The sequence below is a fragment of the Lissotriton vulgaris genome, chromosome 2_1 (assembly GCF_964263255.1).
Source record: "Lissotriton vulgaris chromosome 2_1, aLisVul1.2, whole genome shotgun sequence".
NCBI lineage: Eukaryota > Metazoa > Chordata > Amphibia > Caudata > Salamandridae > Lissotriton > Lissotriton vulgaris.
Window position 1 is genome coordinate 1,327,395,723 of NC_141687.1, and position 21,838 is coordinate 1,327,417,560.

Consider the following 21,838-nt stretch of genomic DNA (forward strand, 5'->3'; position numbering starts at 1 on the left):
TCCCTCCCAGGCCTTCCTGTTGGGGGCTTGGTAGTTCAGGCGGAATGCTGGGTAAGTACTACTTATGCCTTATGGTCTTTTTTCAGTCAGGAGATGGTTATCTCCGCTTTGTAATTAATGGGACGAGGACAACGGGAGCCGAAGTAATGAAGATTACCGGTAAGTAATGGAGCATTACGCGTCTTAGGAAGGAACAATGCATTATCCTAATGCTGAAGTTGTTTCAGAACTTATACAGAATGTGTTGTTTATTTATTTAAGAGTTTTATATAACGCTAGCAAGACCCGAGGCTATCAGAGCGCCTTACAGCTCACACACTCAGTTTACACAAAGTAAAAGTAAAATCAGGACAGCTGATCTGAGTTCAATCAAGTCATTGGCTGAGTTGTGTTGTGTTATGGAATCCTGATACAGTACATGTTCACAAATGGTTTCTTGGTGTCAGCTAATGTATGTGTTTGGATGAACAGATATGCGATAGAACAGAAAGGAGAAAAGCTTCAGCAGATATAGGCTTGTTTGAAGAACCAAGTTCTTTCTGAAGAACCCGACATCCATTTCAGCTCGTAACTGATCAGGAAGAGAGTTCCACAAAGCAGGCGTTTGCACAGAGAACCTAGATCTTCCTTATGTTTCTTCAGCACATACTTCAGTAGTTTTCTGCTGATGACCTAGGGCACAAGTGGGTATGTATCAAGTTATTGGCATAGCCATACATCAGGGTGCCACTCTATGTAGTCCCTTGAAAGTTAGGTGGCATGTTTTAAACTGAATCCTCTGCCTGACTGATAATCAATGAATCTGTTTCAATAAAGCTTGCTGCCACATTCTGCACAGTGGCATAACGAAATTTGAAGTCTCCCCCTGCAAAATACATAGAGGATGCCCTCCTGCCCACCACATACCACTTTTGCTGAGGAGGTCCCCTGGCGCTTGCCCTCCAGGCCCCTGCCCCCCCCCCCCCCGGCACTGTGGGGACTGCGGGGGATTATGTTATGCCACTGCTTCTGCACTGGTTGCTGTCTGTATGTAGCATTTTTGGGAAGTCCCAGGTGCAAAGAATTTGCATAATCTAGCCTTGCCCCAAAGAGCGCTATGATTACCATTTTGAGAGCTTCCACAGAAGGAAAGGGTACTAACTTCATAACCACTTTCAGCAGAGAGATGCATTTGAAATCCATAGAAGCAATCTGGGGTTTGATTGAGAGGTCACTGTTCATTATCAAACCCAGAACTTTTGATGAGGCCTTGGGAACGGGGAAAGAACCCATTTCTAGGGGCCAGTATTGATGACGCCCGACGTCGAGTCTGTCGTACATAAGTACCGGCCCAGTTTTTTCTGCATTTAACTTCAAGTGGTTATTTCCCACCCATTCCCAGGTCAAGAGCATTATGTTTTGAAAATCCTGTTGTGAGGAACGTTTACCATCAAAACATTAGATCTTCAAATCATCTACACAGGAGTATAGCCTTCAGTCTCTCACTGCTAATTCTTTTTCCAAGGGTCTGACACGAATGTATAGATTTCTGTAAAGTATGTATGTATTCCTTTTTCTTTAATCTTGAATGCAATAGTCATCAGTAACATACCAATACAAAACTGGAACAACTGTGTCATAGAGCCCCCCCACCATCTAAGTGTCATACTTGAAGGTTTGAGAGCATGTATGCCACTGTGCAATCCATCACTGTTCATCAGGTACAGAAATCTCTCAACCTACCCTCTTCGTTCAACAGAGTACGCTTTCTTTCCATTGCCTGTGGATTAGCTGTCATCCCAACCTGTTTTATCTCGTCCACTCCCAGCCAGGTCTTGTTCAGCATGAGTATTCTTAGGACCCCATTCTGCTGCACGAGGCAGAGTCAATTTCTCTTCCCCCATTCTCCCTCTCTTCAAATGCTGTCAGTTTGTCTCCACATATTCCAGATCCACACATATCTTCTCATCTCTTCGAGATATCCTTATGTGTGTCTCCTCTACCAGTGACCATTCAATTGTGTCTCTCACCAAAAGGGTCACTTCTGGTTCTTTAGTCCCCAGTCAGCCCATGGCTATACACCATCTCGCGAAGAGAAGCCCTAGGTAATGAAATTTGTATTGCATCTTCCTATTTTTCGGTTTACTTATGAGACCTAGGAGGCATTGCCAAGGGGAAAGATCAAGGGCAATCCCTGCTGCGTCATGTATTCACCCCACCACGTCCCACTTGTACGTCAAACCTTTATTGCAATAACATGGCAAGTGCACTAGGGTATCTCAACTCGTCTGCATCGAGGACATGCCACAGAATGGTTCTGCTCAATTTGACTGCGATAAGATAGGTAAGGAGCATAACTGAAATTAATTTATTTGAATCTTGCATTGCCGTACACCCCTTTTATTAATGTATGGGTTATTCTCTGATCAGTATCTGTGAGTTTCCCGCCCATGTTGTCACTCCATGCCTTTCTAGTTGTCAGCTCTCTCTTAAGTCTGTCTGTTTTGAGGGCATAATATATCCCAGAAACCAAGTGCCCACTCTCTGTCATACCAAGGAGGACCTTTAGGGTCTCAGATCAGGAGAGCGCCTCCAGAAAAGATCAAGGGCAATCCCTGCTGCGTCATGTATTCACCCCACCACTTCCCACTTGTATGTCAAACCTTTATTGCAATAACATGGCAAGTGCACTAGGGTATCTCAACTCGTCTGCATCGAGGACATGCCACAGAATGGTTCTGCTCAATTTGACTGCGATAAGATAGGTAAGGAGCATAACTGAAATTAATTAATTTGAATCTTGCATTGCCGTACACCCCTTTTATTAATGTATGGGTTATTCTCTGATCAGTATCTGTGAGTTTCCCACCCATGTTGTCGCTCCATGCCTTTCTAGTTGTCAGCTCTCTCTTAAGTCTGTCTGTTTTGAGGGCATAATATATCCCAGAAACCAAGTGCCCACTCTCTGTCATACCAAGGAGGACCTTTAGGGTCTCAGATCAGGAGAGCACCTCCAGAAAATCTAGACCAAATTTCCGTAGTAGTCCATCACATTTTTCTGTATTGTAGATACTAGCTCCAACCCACAGAGAAAGTCTCCCGTGCTCCTGGATGGAGGTAAACCATTCTCCGGCATATTGGTCGCCTAGTAATCGACACCCTACTTCTTGCCATTGTGCGATTAACATGGCCATGCTAATACCTTTGAATTGTTTCAACACCCACAGCTCTAGTTCCCTGGAGAAGATAGGATGCTTAAGGACTTTGGAAAGTATTATTTTCCAATTTTGGGCAGTATGTGTTGGACCAGGAAGGGGTATTCTCCACCCACGCTCCGTCCCCTCATCAATAATTCCATCAGGGGTGTATCCGTAGATGTCCCTCATAATAGTCGTTTCTCCCAATGAACCATATCTGCTGCCCAGTGCCCCGTAATAATGAATTCAGGTCGTGTAACCCCATTCCACCCTCTTCTTGATCTAGTTTGATGTTGTTGAGCGCCACATGACTTCTCTTTCCAGACCAAACTAGTCAAATCAGAAGACTGTTCAGCTTTCTAAAAGTGGGACGGTGCAGTGGGCACAGATAGTTCTGCATCATGCAAAGACATCTAGGGATAACACCATCTTTGCAATGGCAACCCATCCCATCGTGGACAAGGGCAACTTGCTGACATGATTATCAAATAGGGGACAGCATAAAGATGAGCCTTGAGGGAGTGCAGTCTTCTAGAAATGATTTCACCCAATTCAAAGGGGGGCCATAAAGGCCTGCCACCACAACATGGACCATCAGATTATCGGATTATCATAGTCGATAGTGTCAAAGACAGCTGACAAGTTCATTAGTACAAGTGCTGACACCAATGACTTGTCAGTCTCATTTCTTGGATTGCCCCTGAATGACAGTAGCACAGTCTCTGTGTTATGTCCCGGATAGAAACCAGCTTTTAAGGGATCAAGATAGATGGCCACTTTTACATGACAGCACGTTCCATGTGCTACATGGGCTTCTAATATTTTTGCACCATAAGCAAGCAAAAGGATGGACCGATAATTTTTAGGAATTAAATCACACTTACCCTGTTTCATTAACAATGGGGTTACAATGGTGTTTTTCTAAGGACTTTACCACTGTGCCCTGTGTGAGTGGTAGTCAGCAAGGATTTCATCACTGCAGACTTGATCAAAAGGGGACCCAGACTTAATTTATGTCATCAGACGATTTAACATTTCAATATCTATCAGTTGAAGTTTAGATATAGGTGTTTTATTAATTTCAGTATGTAGTAGTTCAACTTGATTTGGCTCTTTGACAATGCTCTCTCTTCTTGCTGCTGTTTTATCAATAAGAAAGTCATTTAACTTTTCCCAAAATTCTTGAGAGGATGTTAAACCATGACGACAGTCTGCAAAATTAGCTTACAATTAAAAAAAACATTTTCTGTATATAAAAGACTTTGGAAATCTTATTGGTGTAATATGATGTTTTTTTCCCTCAATAATTTAAGGCTGTAGTCTACCATGCCTTGTTTGGATCTGTTCGTATAATTCTTCCACTACTGCCTCTCAAGGACGCGTAATTCTGTTTTATCTTCTACTAGCGCACGAGAACACCACTTTGTTCATATATACGTCCGGTACCACGACAGACTGACTACTGCATAGCTGGTTTAAACATGTGCACAATACTCTTGACTTTGCACTTGAGGTTGGCACAATTGTTATGCGTTTCCTTAAGTAGTAAAACTCACTGCATGACACAGGGAAGACATTAAGAACCCGATGTAGGTCGGTCGGTAACGGCCGAAAATCTGTATTTTCGGCCGTTACCGATCGGTAAAAGGGTAACCGGTATGTAGGGGGCATTATTTTACTGAATCGGTAAAATTACCGAATCGGTAATTTTACCGATTCGGTAAAATACAAAATCGGTAAATTTACCAATTCTGTGCCACCCATATGTAGGTGGGTCTCTTCAGAGTCCCTGGAGCCTTACCGAATCGGTATTTTACCATCAAATCCAATTTGATGGTAAAATACTGATTCCGGTGTGCATGCACATGTGTGCATGCACACCTATGCCATGTGACAGGCAGACCTGCCCTTAGGGCATGTATGCCTGCCACATGGCACCCAAGCCTGTTTTGGGGGTGCCAGTGGGTGTCAAAGTGACACCCCCTGCACCCTTGTGAAAATCAGTATTCAAAGCCCATAGGAATGAATGGGCATTACCGATTCGGTATTTACCGAATCGGTAAATACCGAAATCATCCGATTCGGTATTCCAGCACATCTGGAATACCTACATGTCGACACCATAGATTTACCGATTTTCAATTACCGAATCGGTAAAATTCGGTAATTTAAAATCGGTAAATCTATTTCACCTACATCTGGCCCTTAGGGCCTTATTTATGAAGGTCTTGCGGCGCAGGTGCGTCACTTTTAAAATGGGAAAAAGTGACGTACCAGTGGCGCAAGGCCTTCATAAATGAGGCCCTTATTAGAATGCTAAGGTTTATATGAAGGTATCATGTTTTATTCCTCTGCTAAAATACGTATTACAGACTGGAATATCACAAATATGAGGTGCTAACACACAAACGACATAACCACCTGTTGAATTCAAGCGTGTTTCAATAGAGGGGATGTTTTACAATAATTATGTGATGTATGTTTATAACTACAGTAACTGTACCTCAGACTGTGTGTAAATTACAAACTATCACCAGCAAAACTTTACAAATTGAAAGTTTGTCCCTTAAATTTCCACATTTTGGGGTTTTATAAACTCCTAAAGAATATGTTTTTAAATCATAGTATAATGAAGTTTTCCAAATACATTCTTACTTACCCATAATGTAATCATGTGATTTATCAGGGGGAGAACGATTTGCAAGGTTAGGGAAAATGTGCTTTCGCCTTTCGCACAATTGCTACACCACACACCCCCGCGTGAAGAAATGCTTTCCATGTGAAAAAAATCTTCCTCCTACACTCCCTGCAAATATGGGCGTACACATGAATAGGTGTTTTTAAAGGGCGAACCTAGCTAGGACCACATCCTTGTACAGGGTAAACATCAGAAGCGTGATTGTAGAATCGCTCACAGGAGACAGAAGGGAAAAGAGGTGTTGAGATGTAAGAGGTGAAAACGATGGACTGGGATGCAGCCCGAGTAATTACCAGAAGCTGAGATTAATTTAACCTTTCTGCCCATCACAATTTGAATTCTTTACCAAAGAGATGAGCCCTCAGTTCATCCCTGATTCGGAGGATGGTGAGTATTCTGATCGTGGCAGGGAGTGTTTAGGGAACTATTGTTTTTGAATACCAATTAGACAACGAATGCAAAAAAATGCTATCCACCTGACATTTTTCTGCATTTGTAAATTCTATCTGCGGCATAAATATCCGCATGAGCTGGTTCATCAAAGAAACTTCCATTTGTAGTTGCATTTTACATTCTGAGTGATCAGGGTTGTCATGTTCAGTGGTTTCCAGAGTCCATTCGGTCCATGGTAAGGTTAGGGGGCTCATGGTGGCACTGTGAGCTAGCTGGTCTATAGGCCAACATATCCTGCGGGGGGGTCCGGAACCAGTCTAGACACCAGGCCCTTCGTTTATGTTGTGCAAACAATATGCAGATCCTACGGATTAGAAGGAACTAAACAACACTAATTCACCACTAATCCTTTATGGGTTACGGAGTACCCGCCAAAAAAGCGCTTCAGCACCCCATCAGGGGTAGCAAGTGCTATATAAATTCAAACCTTTTCCCCTCTTCTATCCTCCACTATACTTCTCAATCCAAATAACTGACTTACATATCCACCACTCAAATTACTTTCATGTTTCACTATACTAATTCACCACTAATCCTTTATCGGTTCCAGAGTAGAATGCTATTCGCCGAAAAACTGCTTTGACGCCTTGTACGTGCTACATAAATGCAATTACAATACAATACAATCTAACTGAAAATTGTGTTGTTGTATTCAGGCCCTAGTTGAATACGTGTGAATTGGTTTGTGACAAAGGCTGCACATGCAATCTACAGCATAATGACATGATTTCTGACATTCTCTTAATGTATTTGAGCTATCCCCATGCAAAATATATAAAGACTTCCAAAACAATTACGATTTTTAATCCCAGCACAATTATTATTGCAGAGCCAGCAGTAGAAAAGTAAAAGATTTGAGTTTGATACTTACGGCACACAAGTCTTCTTGTCTTTGCTAAACTGGTAATCTGCAAGGCACTGACAGGATGGAACAAGGCCACTTTCTACTTTGATCTGAACGCATTCCTTAAAGTTTTTCTTTGAACAATCTGGTGCACAATCTGAAAACAAGAGATCTTAAAAGCACCTTGAAGACTTCTATAGAAACAGTAACAAACACAACCTTGATAACATATCAGCAAAATTCAAAGGGAAAGGAGCATTTTTAGAAGTCAACTTGATGAGTCTGTACTCAAGAGTCAATGTTAGCATGATATATTTTGCAACACTAAACTGTAGCTAATATTCATTACCAGTTCCATTTAATTTCGTATCATGAGCGTGAACTAATCCCATCTCTAAAAAGAATATGACGCCTGCTTCATGGGATCACTACTCATTAATGGAAAGGCAGTGATTGGTCACCATTTGCAACAGGTGGCGAGTAACATCTCATCATCTATCGGCATTGTTAATGTTAATATTGTTACTTAGTATTCATAGGCTGCCACTGGTATTAGTTTGTAACGTTTTTGGGTAGTTTGGAGGTAACCTTCCAAACGGGCGGATCCGAGATTGGTGGTCAAATTCGATGTATGGAGGTGTGTAGGCAGCAGTCATCCAGGTCCAAGTGAGGTGCATGGGCATCTCAAACCCTCCCCATCCTGCTGCCTGTCGTCTTGTTATTTTGCCTGTGTTGTGCAATTTCTCTCCCCAATGCATTTTGTCTTATCCCATCCCCCAATCACCCTCCTCCCACTGTCGCTTGCTCCCTCTCAATCCCCTGTGGCTGCTTTTCTTGTGCTTCTCCTTCCCCAGAATTCTCATCTAATCTCAAGGTGACTGGTTATCCCTGGAAACAGCCTTGAGGCCACCTCTTGAGCGTTTCTTTCAATCTCTGCTTTCCCCAGATTTCATTTACACAAGCCGACTTCCTTTCATCTTTTCATGTTTATGATGTCTATTTAATTTTAAATGACGCTGCATGCTGAAACCAAGCCTCTTCTAAGCACAATATTTTCTTATTTCTCATGGCAGGGCTTGTGCTTGTGTGCGCTCTCAAAGAGCAGGATTTCGACTGAAAGCACTCTGACAATAAGATAGCAGGAGCTCAATAGTGCACAGACCTCACACATAGTCCTCACTTGAACAAATAGTGACCAGGGGTGCTGTCTGCTCACTTGCATTATGCATCATGCTGAAAAATTCAAAACTACACCACATAATTCCACTACACTACATGCCACTCCACAACACACAATAGGACTCCAAATAATTACACTCCGTGACACACAATCCCACTCCACATAATTCCACTACGCTCAAAACCACATCATTACAACCCACATAATTCCAATTCACCCCATCCCAGATAATTCCACTGCACATAACTTTACTTGACACCATAAAATTCCATGCCACACAAATCCACAACAAACAATTCCACTCCAACCCACATAATTCCACTCCACACCACATACATCCACTCCACTCCATAGCACATACTTAAAAACCAATAACATTGACAATGCCTATAGCTCTCGGATTGCTAAGACCCATTGTTATGTTATGTTATGTTATGTTAAAATAAGTTTATATAGCGCACGGCTACTCTAAAAGAGTGTCCCGGCGCTTTCCACAGGCGGCTCAGTGTGTAATAACATAACAAGAAAAACAAATACAGGAAAGAGAAAAAGACCCATCAAAAAGCAACTAGAAATTAAAAAGCCAAGTCTTCAGGCTCTTCCTAAATTGAAACAGATTAGGGGTACTGCGTAACGCCAGTGGTAGAGAATTCTACAGCTGGGGCGCCTTGAAGCTGAAGGAACGGCCCCCAATGCGGGCCTTCCGCACACGTGGAACCACGGCAGTAAAAAGAGATTTGGACCGCAGTGAGCGGGCTGGACGGTAAAAGGCCAACCTACGCCGTAGATACCCGGCCCCTGAGCCAAACAAGGCTTTGTGCATCAACGTAAGGGATTTAAACATGATCCGCTTACGGATAGGCAGCCAATGGAGCTTCTGCAGCAACCCAGAAGCTTGTGATCGCCTATGCAGGCCGAAGATGGCACGGGCAGCAGAGTTTTGTGCCACCTGTAGGCGCTGGACCAGGTAATCAGGGAGGCCAAGAAAGAGGGCATTGGCGTAATCGAGCCTGGACCCAATAAGCGCCTGCACGGTAATCCGCCTGTGCTCCGCAGAAAGCAGTGGAAGAAACTTGCGGAGCATCTTCAAAATGCCGAAGCAGGTTCCGGCCAGACCAAGGACATGAGCTCTCAGTGACAGCTTATTGTCGAGTTTGACACCGAGACTTTTGGCAACCAAGGATGACTGTGCGGGAGGACTCATTTCAGACGGCCACCATTGCCGCCACTCAGGGTCGGTGACACAGCCGAAGAATAGGACCTCCGATTTACTAGAGTTGGCCTTCAGGTTGTTGTGCTGGAACCAGTCGAATACCATGCCATACCATTGGCTTTGCCAATGCTTGTTGTAGATATGGAACAGTACTGTTTTTCCCATAAGCTATGCAGTGCTTCCAATTTGGATGCTTAGGTGCGTTATGTGACAAATTGGTAAAATTGGACATTAGAGTGGGCTTTTACTGTGAAAAACATTACAAGTGCGAAATAGAAACTGTAATATTACTCGGATGAAGCTTTTAGAATCAAACAGCAGAAGAGAGAATACATTTAACAATTTCCTACAAAAACAATTGCTTGATGTGCACTATTTTATAAACCAATTCTGGAACATTTTAGATAATAATCACAAGCTTACAACGTTTTCTGGAAAGATACATTTAATGCTATATATGAAAAAACGTAACTTTAAGGTTGAGACATTAAAGAAGATGCTCAAAAATGTATTACCCAATTGTTGTTTGCAACAAAGGTCACGATTACGATGTCAGGCAGACCGCAACTGACCGACTTTCAGTTGCATCTGCCTGACATCTGACATGGCGGTCGACCTGCAGCATTATGATGAGGCGGGTGGAGGCATCAGGCCATGGTGCTTTGTCGGTGCGTCAGAACACACCATAATCCCCTAATGACAGGGGATATGGGCTCAGCTCCACCATCGAGATTATGATGACAGTTTCCCACAGCAATTTCATGTCGGCCTTTCCAACATAGAAAGGCTGTTGGAAAGTGTTTCTGGGCCCCTAGCAGGTCTCCTCCCCCCCTTCGACCTCTGCAATGGGGAATGAGGGGCTCCAATGGTGCCCCCCTAAACATCCCTGCACCGTGTGACAGGCAGTTGCCACACGGTGCAGGGATGTTTCCAGACATGTATTTTACAATGGAAGCTTGTGCTGTGGCCCTTTTCTGCCCGCCGCACTAGCTTCCATTGAGAAATGCATGTTTGCGACTGCCATATGGGCGATTGCATTGTAACACCCAGATCGGAACCACCAACCTAAAGACAGGCAGTTTCCAGACCACTACTGTCTGACAGACATCATAATCAGGGCCAACATTGGGAATGTATTTCTCCCTGTTTATGATGCAACAATTGCAGCAACTGATTACCGGATGATATTTAACTGACTCAGAAACAGGAACTAAAAAATACATCTGAGAAAATGTTGCCAGAGACATCGGATGGCATTTGTATTAGTAAATGGTCATGTGAACTACTCTACATAGGGCAAACCTTAAAAAAAATAATATCAGGATAAAGGAGCATAAATTCCCAATAAGGACTGAAAGTCTGCAATCAAAGTTTACAAACTATTGTGCCGGCCACAGACATAGGGGCCAATTATGATGTCGGCCGGAATCCCCCGACTATAAGGTGCCTGCCACACGGTGCAGGGATTTACAGAAACTCCCATTTCTCTATGGGAGCGTGTGCCGCGGCCGGTTTCTGACAACAGCACAAGCTCCCATATAGAAATGGGAGTTTGCGTCATAACAGGGGGCGCAGGACACATAATGTCTCAGCTTAAATTTCAGAAATGTGTTACAAATGCAATAGCACTTTGGAGAAGATATAACAAATGACTTTTGCATATATGCAATGTTGGTGGCTGGACCATCTAGATACTCTACAATAAAAATAGATTAAACAAATTGCAAGTGTATTGCAAGGGTAGCCATGCTTCTTTATTGAAAAATGATACATCAGTAGAGCTATATTATTTTACTATAAGGTTACAGTACTTAGGCGATCATTACGATGTTGGGCAGACAACACCATTTCGGGTAGGGAACCATCCAACCATAGATTGCTGTCGTAAACTTCCATTTTACAATGGGAACTTGTGCAGCGGTCCAAAACCAGCCGCAGCAGAAGCTCCCATTGTAAATTGGAAGTTTTTACACATCCCTGCACCGTGTATCAGGCACCTCATGGAAACCTTATGTGAAGGGGGAACCATAGGTGCCCCCCAGGGCCTCAACCGGAGGGCCAGAGGAGAAAGGGGCCCTGCTAGGGGCCCCCAAAGTCGCTCTCTGACATGTCCCATCTCAAAAGGTCAACATGGGAAGGCTGTCGGCAAAGCCATCCTTAAGGGATTATGTACTGCTTCCGACTGCTTCCGACTGAATGACGGGCTCCTTGAGCCCGTCAGAACCCAGTCTGTTTCCTCAGCCGGTTTAGACTCCGAACGCCAACATTATAATTCAGCGGGCGGAAATTAACCCTGCCATGTCGGTCAGTAAGCCACCGACGACCGGTCAGAGGCTTAACGGCCGACATCCTGATTAGGCCCTTAATATTGAAAAGGAAATGGTATTTCATGGTTCATTGACAAAATATCGAGGTCAAACATATCGAACTACAAAATTATTGAGACATAAATACCTTCTACAAAAATATCAACAACCTATACTTAACAAGCATTTGCAATGCAATAGGTCTCGCATTAATTAAGTTTGAGCTATTGGCATTGCTAAATATTGCAACACCAATTGCAACAAAAGTCTATAAATTACAGCCCAAAAAATGTACATTTATTTTTGCAGCAATGGTGTTATGCTGCGCTTTAGATGAATATGTTTAAAAGTAAAGTGCGCCACACTGCGATTGCTACAATAGTTAATTGCGGATGCGTTAACAATTGATGTGTGCACTGATGGCTGGTGGTGTGTGTGCCTGGTGAAAGCGTGCACTGACGGCTGGTGGTGATGTGTGTGTGTGCCTGGTGAAAGTGTGCACTGATGGCTGGTGGTGTGTGTGTGTGCCTGGTGAAAGCGTGCACTGACGTCTGGTGGTGTGTGCTCGGTGAAAGTGTGCACTGACGGCTGGTGGTGTGTGCCCAGTGAAAGCGTGCACTGATGGCTGGTGGTGTTTGTGCCCGGTAAAAGCATGCACTGATGACTGATGGTGTCTGTGCCTGGTGAAAGTGTGCACTGGCCGTGTGGTTGTGTGTGTGTTTGTATGTGTGCTTGTGTGTGTGACAGGAACCCACTGAAATGCCTAAATATGGTGGATTCCTGCCCTTTCCCTTTGGCGTAGGGCAGCGCATCAGGGTGCCTTGCTGCGCTGCCCTCCGCCAAAATGCCATAATGAGGCGCTTAGTTGGAACCTGCAGTTGGAGGTGAGGTTCAGCGGAAATCATTTTTGTGGACTGACACTTATATTCCCTCATCAGAGTTTGACTCAGAGCAAGAAAAATACAAGGCCTGAGAAGGCAAAAAGACATATATGTAATGAAGGCAGCGGAGAGGTGTGAGCATACAATAAAATATTCCACGTCTCTGGGGTAGATGAGAAAGAGGGGGCAGCTGCGAGAGAGAACAGCCTACAGCGAGGGGAAAGACTGAGGGTGTGTTTTCCTGTTTGCAAGATGGTTGATGCATTAGGAAAACCCTCAAAACTTTGAAAAATTTCACAAAATCAACCCAGCTGAATACATTTGCGGAAAATTAGCAAATTAACTTTGTATGTGAACACATAGATGCCAAGTCTAACAGAACCTATTAGAACAAACCACTTCATGTTCGAGTTGGAGATGATGCCTCAATGAATGGATAGTTCCCCATCTATAACTGCAAGCTGTGGACGCACAGAACTCGCAGAAGGTTTGGTCCTACTTGCTTGTACCCTATTTAGTTTCTTCCCAGAAATATCAAGTATTTTGATTTTCTTCTTTTCTCTGGGCCTTGGTGTGGCTGGGGATAAGAGGATTGAATATGGCCTCAACCTCCTCACTCAGATCATCTGTTTGACTGAGGGTGCATGAGTACTTTGTTTTTCTGGCGCATTTATTAGGTTTGGGTGTGTTTGAGCGCCTTCAATTTCCTTCTGTTTAGCTACAGTGGAAGTATTAGTATAGTTCTAAAACATAATGCCAATCACACCTGCCCCCAAATGGCTCCTTCCTAGCATGCTACAGTCCCCTAACAGCCCCAACACTCGACACTCTCAAGGTGGTTCTAAAAACAACACTCTGAGCCAAACAACAACAACCAACCAGTGAAAAGGATGAGTTTATCGAGGACAGAACGGTTGGGTAATAGACATCACAATGCCCATGTCCGTAGTAAAGCAACACAATCAAAACATTCAAGACAGTAAGCCTCAATTAAAACCCAGTTATAAAAACAATAATACACTGATGCAACGTGCGGTGTAAAATACATCAATAACGGGTAAAACCATTAAATGGCAGCTCTCAGTCCGAAGATATAGCCCTTTGCCAATGGCAGTTATGTCATATGTCCATCATACGGCAACAGAAAACTCCCCAGTAGCACAGAACACATAGTCGGGTTACTCATGTTCCTCAAGATGTTTTTCCTTTTACTGTTTTCATACTGCTGTCCGCAGAAAGGCAATTATTCAATGTACTGTGGTCTGTGATTAAACTTGCGGTACTGTACATGACCCAATCGTGAAGCATGTGCCCTGAAGGGAGAACGAACGCACAGGGTCCCACCCCCACTGGCACACACCCAGTGAAAGAAATGAAACAGAAGTAAAATGTAGAACACAAATTGCACTTTAAATGCACCCAATGTTTAAGATAGCTGTTCTGTGCGAGTAAAGTTATGAATGAAGCAGGGAGTGTGTTGTGGGGGGAGGGGGGTGGAAGAATCAATTGAGGGAAGCAAACAGGGAAAACCAACCGAAACAGGACAAAATGGGATGAGAGAAACGATTGCCAGAAGAGATTCAAGTGATGGAAGCAAGTACAGGTTTAGTTGTTAAGTCGAGCTTCGAAGGATGAGCAAACAAACACATTGGAAATGGATCCCAAAAAAAAACAAGCTCTCGGCATTGCTCTGGCGGGGGAGCGCGCTCCTTTGAAGTCTGAAGCGGGCAGGCGGGGGAGCACATTCCTTTGAAGTCCGATGCAGAGGCCGATGGTGTTTGATGTGCATGCGCCTGGCTCACATGAACTGTGTCTAATCCGCAGCTTGGGGAGACTTTTCGGAAGCCTTACTAGAATCTCGCTGAAGAATACTTACGCATTGCTTCAGAGAGACCTAAACAGGAAAGCACAAAACTATTGGAGAAAACATATAGTTTACAATGATATTGTATTAAATATCGATTTTAAAATACATCTAACTTAAAATATTAAAAATCTAATATATTAAATACCAACATTTATTTAATAAAAATGTATTATATTCAATGTCTATTGTAATAAATATTACAAATAAGCTTACTTTAAAAAGTAAAAAACATACATATATATATATATTATATATACATATATATTTAACATGTGTCTAGTTAGAAAATTACTATAAAACTACTTATTGTAAATTAGATTATCATTTTAAAAATATTAAATAATATAATAATATAATAAATATATATACATATATATATACAATAACAAAATATTTAGAAAGCAAACCACTTTAATTAAAATTAAAAAGTAGACATCATACATTTTTTACAATTTAATAAAAATATTTTACAAATAAAAAACTAATCATTATAAATTTTATTTTAGCTAAACAAAAAACATAATGATATAAATTAAAACAGTATGAAATAAATTATTAAATATTGCAATTACTACATATAAAATTCCCACTACAATTTATATAAATATAAACAAATTCCTATACTAATAATATATAAAATTTACTACTTCCACCTCACACAACACACCAGAAAAAAAATTGTTACATCACACAAAGGTGAAAGTTACTGCTCTCACTATAATAAATGCTAAATTAGATAACATATTGTATTGAGAAGTACTAAAATATATTGTTTCCACTACAATTAATACAACACTAGGAAAAATATTAGATTACAGAGAGTTAAGAATATACTAGTCCCACTCCAATAAGTGCAACAGTGGGAAATTGTTGTATTACGGTGGGGTAAAATGTACTATTCCCACTCCAATAGGTGCAACAGTAGGGAAAGTGTTGGATTGCGAAGGGGCAGACTTTACTATTCCCACTCCACTGAGTGTAACACTATGGAAAGTTTTGAATTCCGCCAGGATAAAACTTAATATTCCCACTCCAATGAGTGCAAAAATAGGGAAAGTGTTGGATTGCATAGGGGTAACATTTTATATTCCCACTCCAGTCAGTGCAACAGTAGGGAAAGTGTTATATTGCGGAGGGATACAATCTAATATTCCCACTCCAGTCAGTGCAACAGTAGGGAAAGTGTTGAGTTGTGGAGGGGTAAAATGTTCTATTATTCCACTTCATGGAGGATTTGTCTCTCCTCCATGGAACACAAATATAAGATGCTGGAAGGGGTCAATACAAACTCAATAGCCATCAAAGAACTGCGGTCCTTTACACAAGATTTGTCAGAACAAACAATCTATTTTGGAATAGCTGTGCACTACAGAGACCAGGCTGGAAGATGCAGAGATTCACTTCAGAATAATATCTGCATTTTTGGCCTACCTCTAGGGACAGAAGGAGATAACCTAACTATTTTTCTTGAGGACTTGCTAAAGACTGATATGACCCTAAAACTCGCTCTCACCCTATTTTGTGATTGAGCGCATCCACACACAGGGACCCAGCAAGATCCCCCGACCCATAGAACTCCAGATCCTGAACTACAGAGACAATGAAACCCATATTAGTAGCAGGCAGGAACAAATATGTTATTATGTGGGACAATGAGAAAATAATGTTGTTTACAGACTACACCTTGGTGGACCAATGACAACATGCCTCAGTCGTTCAAGAAGAGGCGCTTAGACCTAGGCTTTGAATAAGCACTAATGGTTGGTCTGACACCATGACACCTCTGGTGGTTACAGCACAGTCCGTATATGACATCCTTTGAGTTTGCTGTCTTCTTGCACACTTGTACTGTAGTCTGGGGTACTGTCCTTTCAGTGCAAAGTCACCTTTGGGGTGATGGGTAGGCTGATTTTTCCTCTTGTTCTTTTTACATGACGTACAATCATCTAGCTTTCCTCAAGTGCCCCTTCTTGGATGTTAGCCTGGGCTTTGCCAAGGACATCCCCCTCCTCCTAAACACCGGCACTCGCTCAAGGTTGTCCCATTACAGGGTCTCCTTGATCCTTGAATCATATTTGACTATCAGCGGGTTCAGAGAGTTGCCTTTGCGAAGATCATGCCCTCCTTCTCTCGTTTCGCGAGGCATGTTAGCTGAGGGAACTGAATGTCTAATGTTCTGTATTTCCCTTTTCCCATACTCTGATGCTAACAGTTGCTTCACCCTAGCGTGGGACCTCTTTGATGGTAAATCAATAAATCTTTGGGTGGCTTAGTTTATGCTACGCATATTGATCAGTTATCTTTCTGGACCCGACCGTTGACATTTCAAATGGACTGTCCTAATACCCCTTAGAATACTGAGGGGGATTTTAATTGTGTTTTAGGTGCCCATATTAATAGAGCTACCCTGTCGCTTCCCCAATACTTTTGAATGCGACACAGCTCTGACAATGGTTGGTATATTGGGACTTAGATGACATGTGGCACTTGCGACATCCACATTGCTGTGAATACTCTTATTCTCCTGTCCATAAGCTGCATTCCCATCTCAGCAGGTTTGTTCATTCCCACTCTATTCACACCCAAGTGACGTCAACCTCCTTGAACTGTGTTCAGTCATAATCCCTTATGCATGGTGACAACCTGGGGCAGGACGCTAATCCCCGATCCCCACCGGGAAATTGCAAGTACCCATGCTGGATGACCCAATATTCCGTCATACGGTCTTGAACACATAGATATGTTCTTTTATGATAACAGCGGTATGGCCTCCTCTTTTTTCAAAGAGTGGGGAACATTTAAAGTAATTGACATGGGTCTATACATCAAGGCTACAGTGGACTTCAAGCAAACACTTATTAGGGATCTCTTGATACTCAAAGCTTCACAAAACAAACTCGAATGCCAAACCCAATCATCGTTCGACCACCTTGATAATGTTCGCTTCACCAGCACTTCTTACTTTGATAATTTAGAAAGGCTTCACTGAAGCGATTTCTTGGTCTATCAGACTAGAATTCATAGTGAGGGGGATAAGCCCAGTCAGCTCTTGATGTAGCTGACCTACCCCACCTCTTTAACATTACAGCTTTAGCATTCATTTGCCATCAAAGTGGATTGCTTGTACTCAATCCAACATTAATAGTGCCTTTTGTATGAGTTATTGGACTTGATATTGCGCTCCTTTGCTAGACTCTTTTGTGGTTGCATGTGTCACACCTATTTGTATATGTCACCTCTCACCTGAGGCCAGTCTTATCCTTGACTCTCCCATATCAACACAGGACATGTTGCCAATCATACAAGACCTCTCCCGCTGAAAGATTCCATGCTCTGATGGTATTCTGGCTGAATTCATTTTATTTGCTTTTTGCCCCATCACCAGCGCTGGGATTACAGACATTATATGAGTCCATATTTACATTGGGCTCACCCCATCACCCCCACACACTATAAGCGAAGTCATTATTTCTACGATGCTGAAACCACATAAAGATCCGGGCGATTTAGCTTCTTATCGTATGCTTTCTATCCTTAATACTGATTTTAAAATCTTTTTGAAAATTCTGGCTTGCCAACTGTTATCTGAGCTCCATTAATTGGTCCATGAGGATCAGTCTGGCCTCATCCTCGGGCGTAGTAGTGCCTTCAATTTTCGTAGACTGTGGCCTGTTAAAGAAAAATCGGCAATTTGTTTTCTTCAGCCGCATGTACAGCACACGATCTGGAGAAGGCTTTTGATTCCCTCCATTGGCAATATATGCATGAGGTGCTCCAACTGTTTGAAATGGGCCCTTACTGTCAGAAATGGATGCACCTATTGAACTCTAAACCGACCACACCTGTAAAACCCGAGACTTCCATCCCCACTGCCTGATCTGTTCGATGCGGCAACCGTCAAGGCTGTTCACTTTCTCCTTTATTGTTTGTCTGGTGATGATACCTTTGGCTGCCCGCCTGTGGCTTCACAGGCAACAATGGGGTTTTCAACTCATGGCATTCTCCATGCACTGCTGCCATACGCAGATGACATCTTGTTTTACATATGGTATGCTAGCTCTAATTTGTCCCCAATTACACATCCACTGGAGGACTTTGCGGAGATCTCAAGACTCCATTTAAATTGGGCCTAATCATTCATTTTCCTACTACATGTGGATTATGAGTTTCCGATCTGTTTCCAACTGGATTCTCTATTAACACAATGACTACCTTTAGATACCAAGGGTTCAACGTCTATCATCCTTCCTTGGATCTACAAGATAGGAACCCGGGCAGAGGAGTATGTGCCCAACGCTCGCAGATCACTTACTGGTCCTCTCTGCCATTGTCAGTGATGGCTCGTGTCTCCCTAGTGAAAATTGTGGTGCTGCCGCAATTATTGTACTACTTTGTGACCCTTATCCTGCTCATCTATGCTCCTTCTGTTGGAGCTTTGGCTCGGCCCTGGGTGAGGCAGATGCTGGGTAGCAGTCTCTACAGTAAAGCTTGCTGTGTTGGCGAGGGATGGCTGGGCCCTTCCGGACTCTGCATGCTACTACTTGGCTTCTCAGCTTTAATGGGTGGCTTGCTGGTTCTTGGGGCAATCCCTGGCAGAAACAGGATTTACACTTAGAGATTTCAATGCGGGTTCCCTCCATCATCAATCAATCAATGACACTTATAGAGCGCGCTACATACCCGTAGGGTCTCAAGGCGCTGGGGGGGAGGGGGGGGGGGGGGGCGCTACTGCTCGAACAGCCAGGTCTTCAGCTTCTTCCGGAAGGAGAGGTGGTCTTGGGTCAGGCGCAGGTCGGACGGGAGGGAGTTCCAGGTCTTGGTGGCCAGGTAGGAGAAGGACCTTCCTCCTGAAGTCGCTCTTCGGATGCGGGGGACGGTGGCAAGGGCGTGGTTGGCTGATGGGAGGTGGCGTTTGGGAGCGTAGAAGTTGATCCGGCTGTTGAGGTAGCTCGGGCCTTGGTCGTGTAGGGCTTTGTGTGCGTGGGTGAGGAGGCGGAAGGTGATTCTTTTGTTGACGGGGAGCCAGTGAAGGTCTCTCAGCTGTCCGGAGATGTGGCTGGTACGTGGGATGTCGAGGATGAGTCTGGCTGAGGCGTTCTGGATCCGCTGGAGTCTCTTCTGGAGCTTGGCGGTGGTACCGGCGTAGAGGGCGTTGCCGTAGTCCAGTCGGCTGGTGACGAGGGCCTGGGTGACGGTCTTCCTGGTCTCGGTGGGGATCCACCAGAAGATCTTCCGTAGCATGCGTAGGATGTTGAAGCACGCCGAGGAGACGCTGTTGACTTGCCTGGACATGGAGAGGGAGGAGTCCAGGATGAAGCCCAGGTTGCGTGCGTGGTCTGTTGGTTTGGGTGCGGTGCCCAGGGCGGGAGGCCACCAGGAGTCGTCCCAGGCGGAGGGTGAAGAGCCCAGGATGAGGACCTCCGTCTTGTCAGAGTTCAGTTTCAGGCGGCTGGTCGTCATCCATTCGGCTACCTCTTTCATCCCTTCGTGCAGGTTGGCTCTGGCGGAGGCGGGGTCGTTGGTCAGGGAGAGGATCAGCTGGGTGTCGTCGGCGTAGGAGATTGTGCTGAGGTTGTGTTTGCGTGCGATGGCCGCGAGGGGGCTCATGTAGACGTTGAAGAGGGTGGGGCTCAGAGATGATCCTTGAGGGACGCCGCAGATGACTTCGGAGGCCTCTGACTTGTACGGTGGTAGGCGGACTCTCTGTGTTCTTCCGTCGAGGAAGGAGATGATCCATTCCAGCGCCTTGTCCTGGATTCCGATGTTGCTGAGGCGCTGTACTAGGGTGCGGTGGCAGACAGTGTCGAATGCCGCGGAGAGGTCTAGGAGGATGAGGGCCGCTGTTTCTCCGTTGTCCATCATGGCTCGGATGTCATCGGTGGCGGCGATGAGGGCGGTCTCGGTGCTGTGGTTGGCTCGGAAGCCGGACTGTGAGGGGTCGAGGGATCCATTCGTCTCGAGGAAGGCGGCCATCTGCTTGTTGACGGTCTTCTCGATGACTTTGGCTGGAAACGGGAGGAGCGAGATGGGGCGGTAGTTCTTGAGTTCGGTGGGGTCCGCTGTTGGTTTCTTGAGTAGAGCGCTGAGTTCGGCGTGCTTCCAGCTCTCAGGGAAGGTGGCGGTGTCGAAGGATGTGTTGATGATGTCTCGCAGGTGGGGTGCGATGATAGTGTCGGCCTTGTTGAAGACGTGGTGAGGGCAGGGGTCGTTCGGTGATCCGGAGTGGATGGAGTTCATCGTGCGGATGGTGTCTTCAGTGCTGATCGGGGCCCAGGCGTGGAGGGTGGTGGTGGGGGGTGGTTGTTCGGTCATGGTGTGCGTTGGTTGGTTGTTGAAGCTGTTGTGTATGTCCGCGATCTTGTTGTGGAAGTAAGACGCGAGGGAGTTGCAGAGGTCTTGTGATGGGGTGATGTCGTTGTTTCCTGCGCTGGGGTTGGAAAGCTCTTTCACGATGTTGAAGAGTTCCTTGCTGTTACTTCCTGGTGCGACCCCTGCACTGAGTCCAACATGGCTGTTTCACACACATTTACGTGCTGCACTGCTGCATGTAAGCTTACTTCCATGACGGCAGCCTATGCCCCCACTTTTCCCTTACTAAGGCTCCCTACTCAAACAGGACAGATCTGGCTGGCACAGATGGACAGCAAAAGGCCTGTCTTCGATGGGAGACTCACCCAACAATATATTGCTGGTCTTATACCCCCATCCTACCTCGGACAGAGCCATTATTAGGTTTCTTGTTCTAGCTCTTCTGCTAGCATAGGGGACTATTACAATCCATTGGAAGAACCTGGTGCCCAGGCTATTTATACTTGGACCACAGTTGCGCTCTCTTGATTTCATTCAGAGAGCACCGTATTACATAGGAAGGATCAGGCAGGTCTATGGGAATACTTCATAGTCCAAGCCTGGGGTAGTTTGGTCGAGACCTTAAACGTAAGTACCAAAGATGATGAACGCCCACCCTGAGACGCCCCTGAGACACTTCTTTCTCACTTTCATTCTCTTTTAAAAAAAAAAAAATATTTTATTAAAAAGCTTGAAAACATTCACAGATCGAACACCAAGAACAAAAGACTAAGACATAGAAGAAAAAAGAAAAACAAGGGTAAACAACTACCTCATGGCAATCTAATACAATTGTCACAAATCCTATCTTATTCTTTAAAAGACATGATATCAAAGTATATTGAAACATAATCAGGGAAATTCAAGATAAG

General features: G+C 44.2%; 1 protein-coding gene across 4 annotated transcripts in view; it reads right to left on the reverse strand.

Moving 5' to 3' along the window:
• MUC13 (mucin 13, cell surface associated) overlaps positions 1-21,838 on the reverse strand; it is an 818,501-nt gene that overhangs the window by 42,303 nt on the left and 754,360 nt on the right. For all 4 annotated transcript variants that reach the window (XR_015308476.1, XR_015308475.1, XM_086957098.1 and 1 more), the window contains exon 12: positions 7,199-7,328. Coding sequence is in view for 2 of the 4 variants with exons in the window: in XM_086957098.1 (XP_086813224.1) it covers positions 7,199-7,328 (130 nt within the window). In the remaining 2 variants the exon portion in view is untranslated. The remainder of the gene's footprint in view (positions 1-7,198; positions 7,329-21,838) is intronic.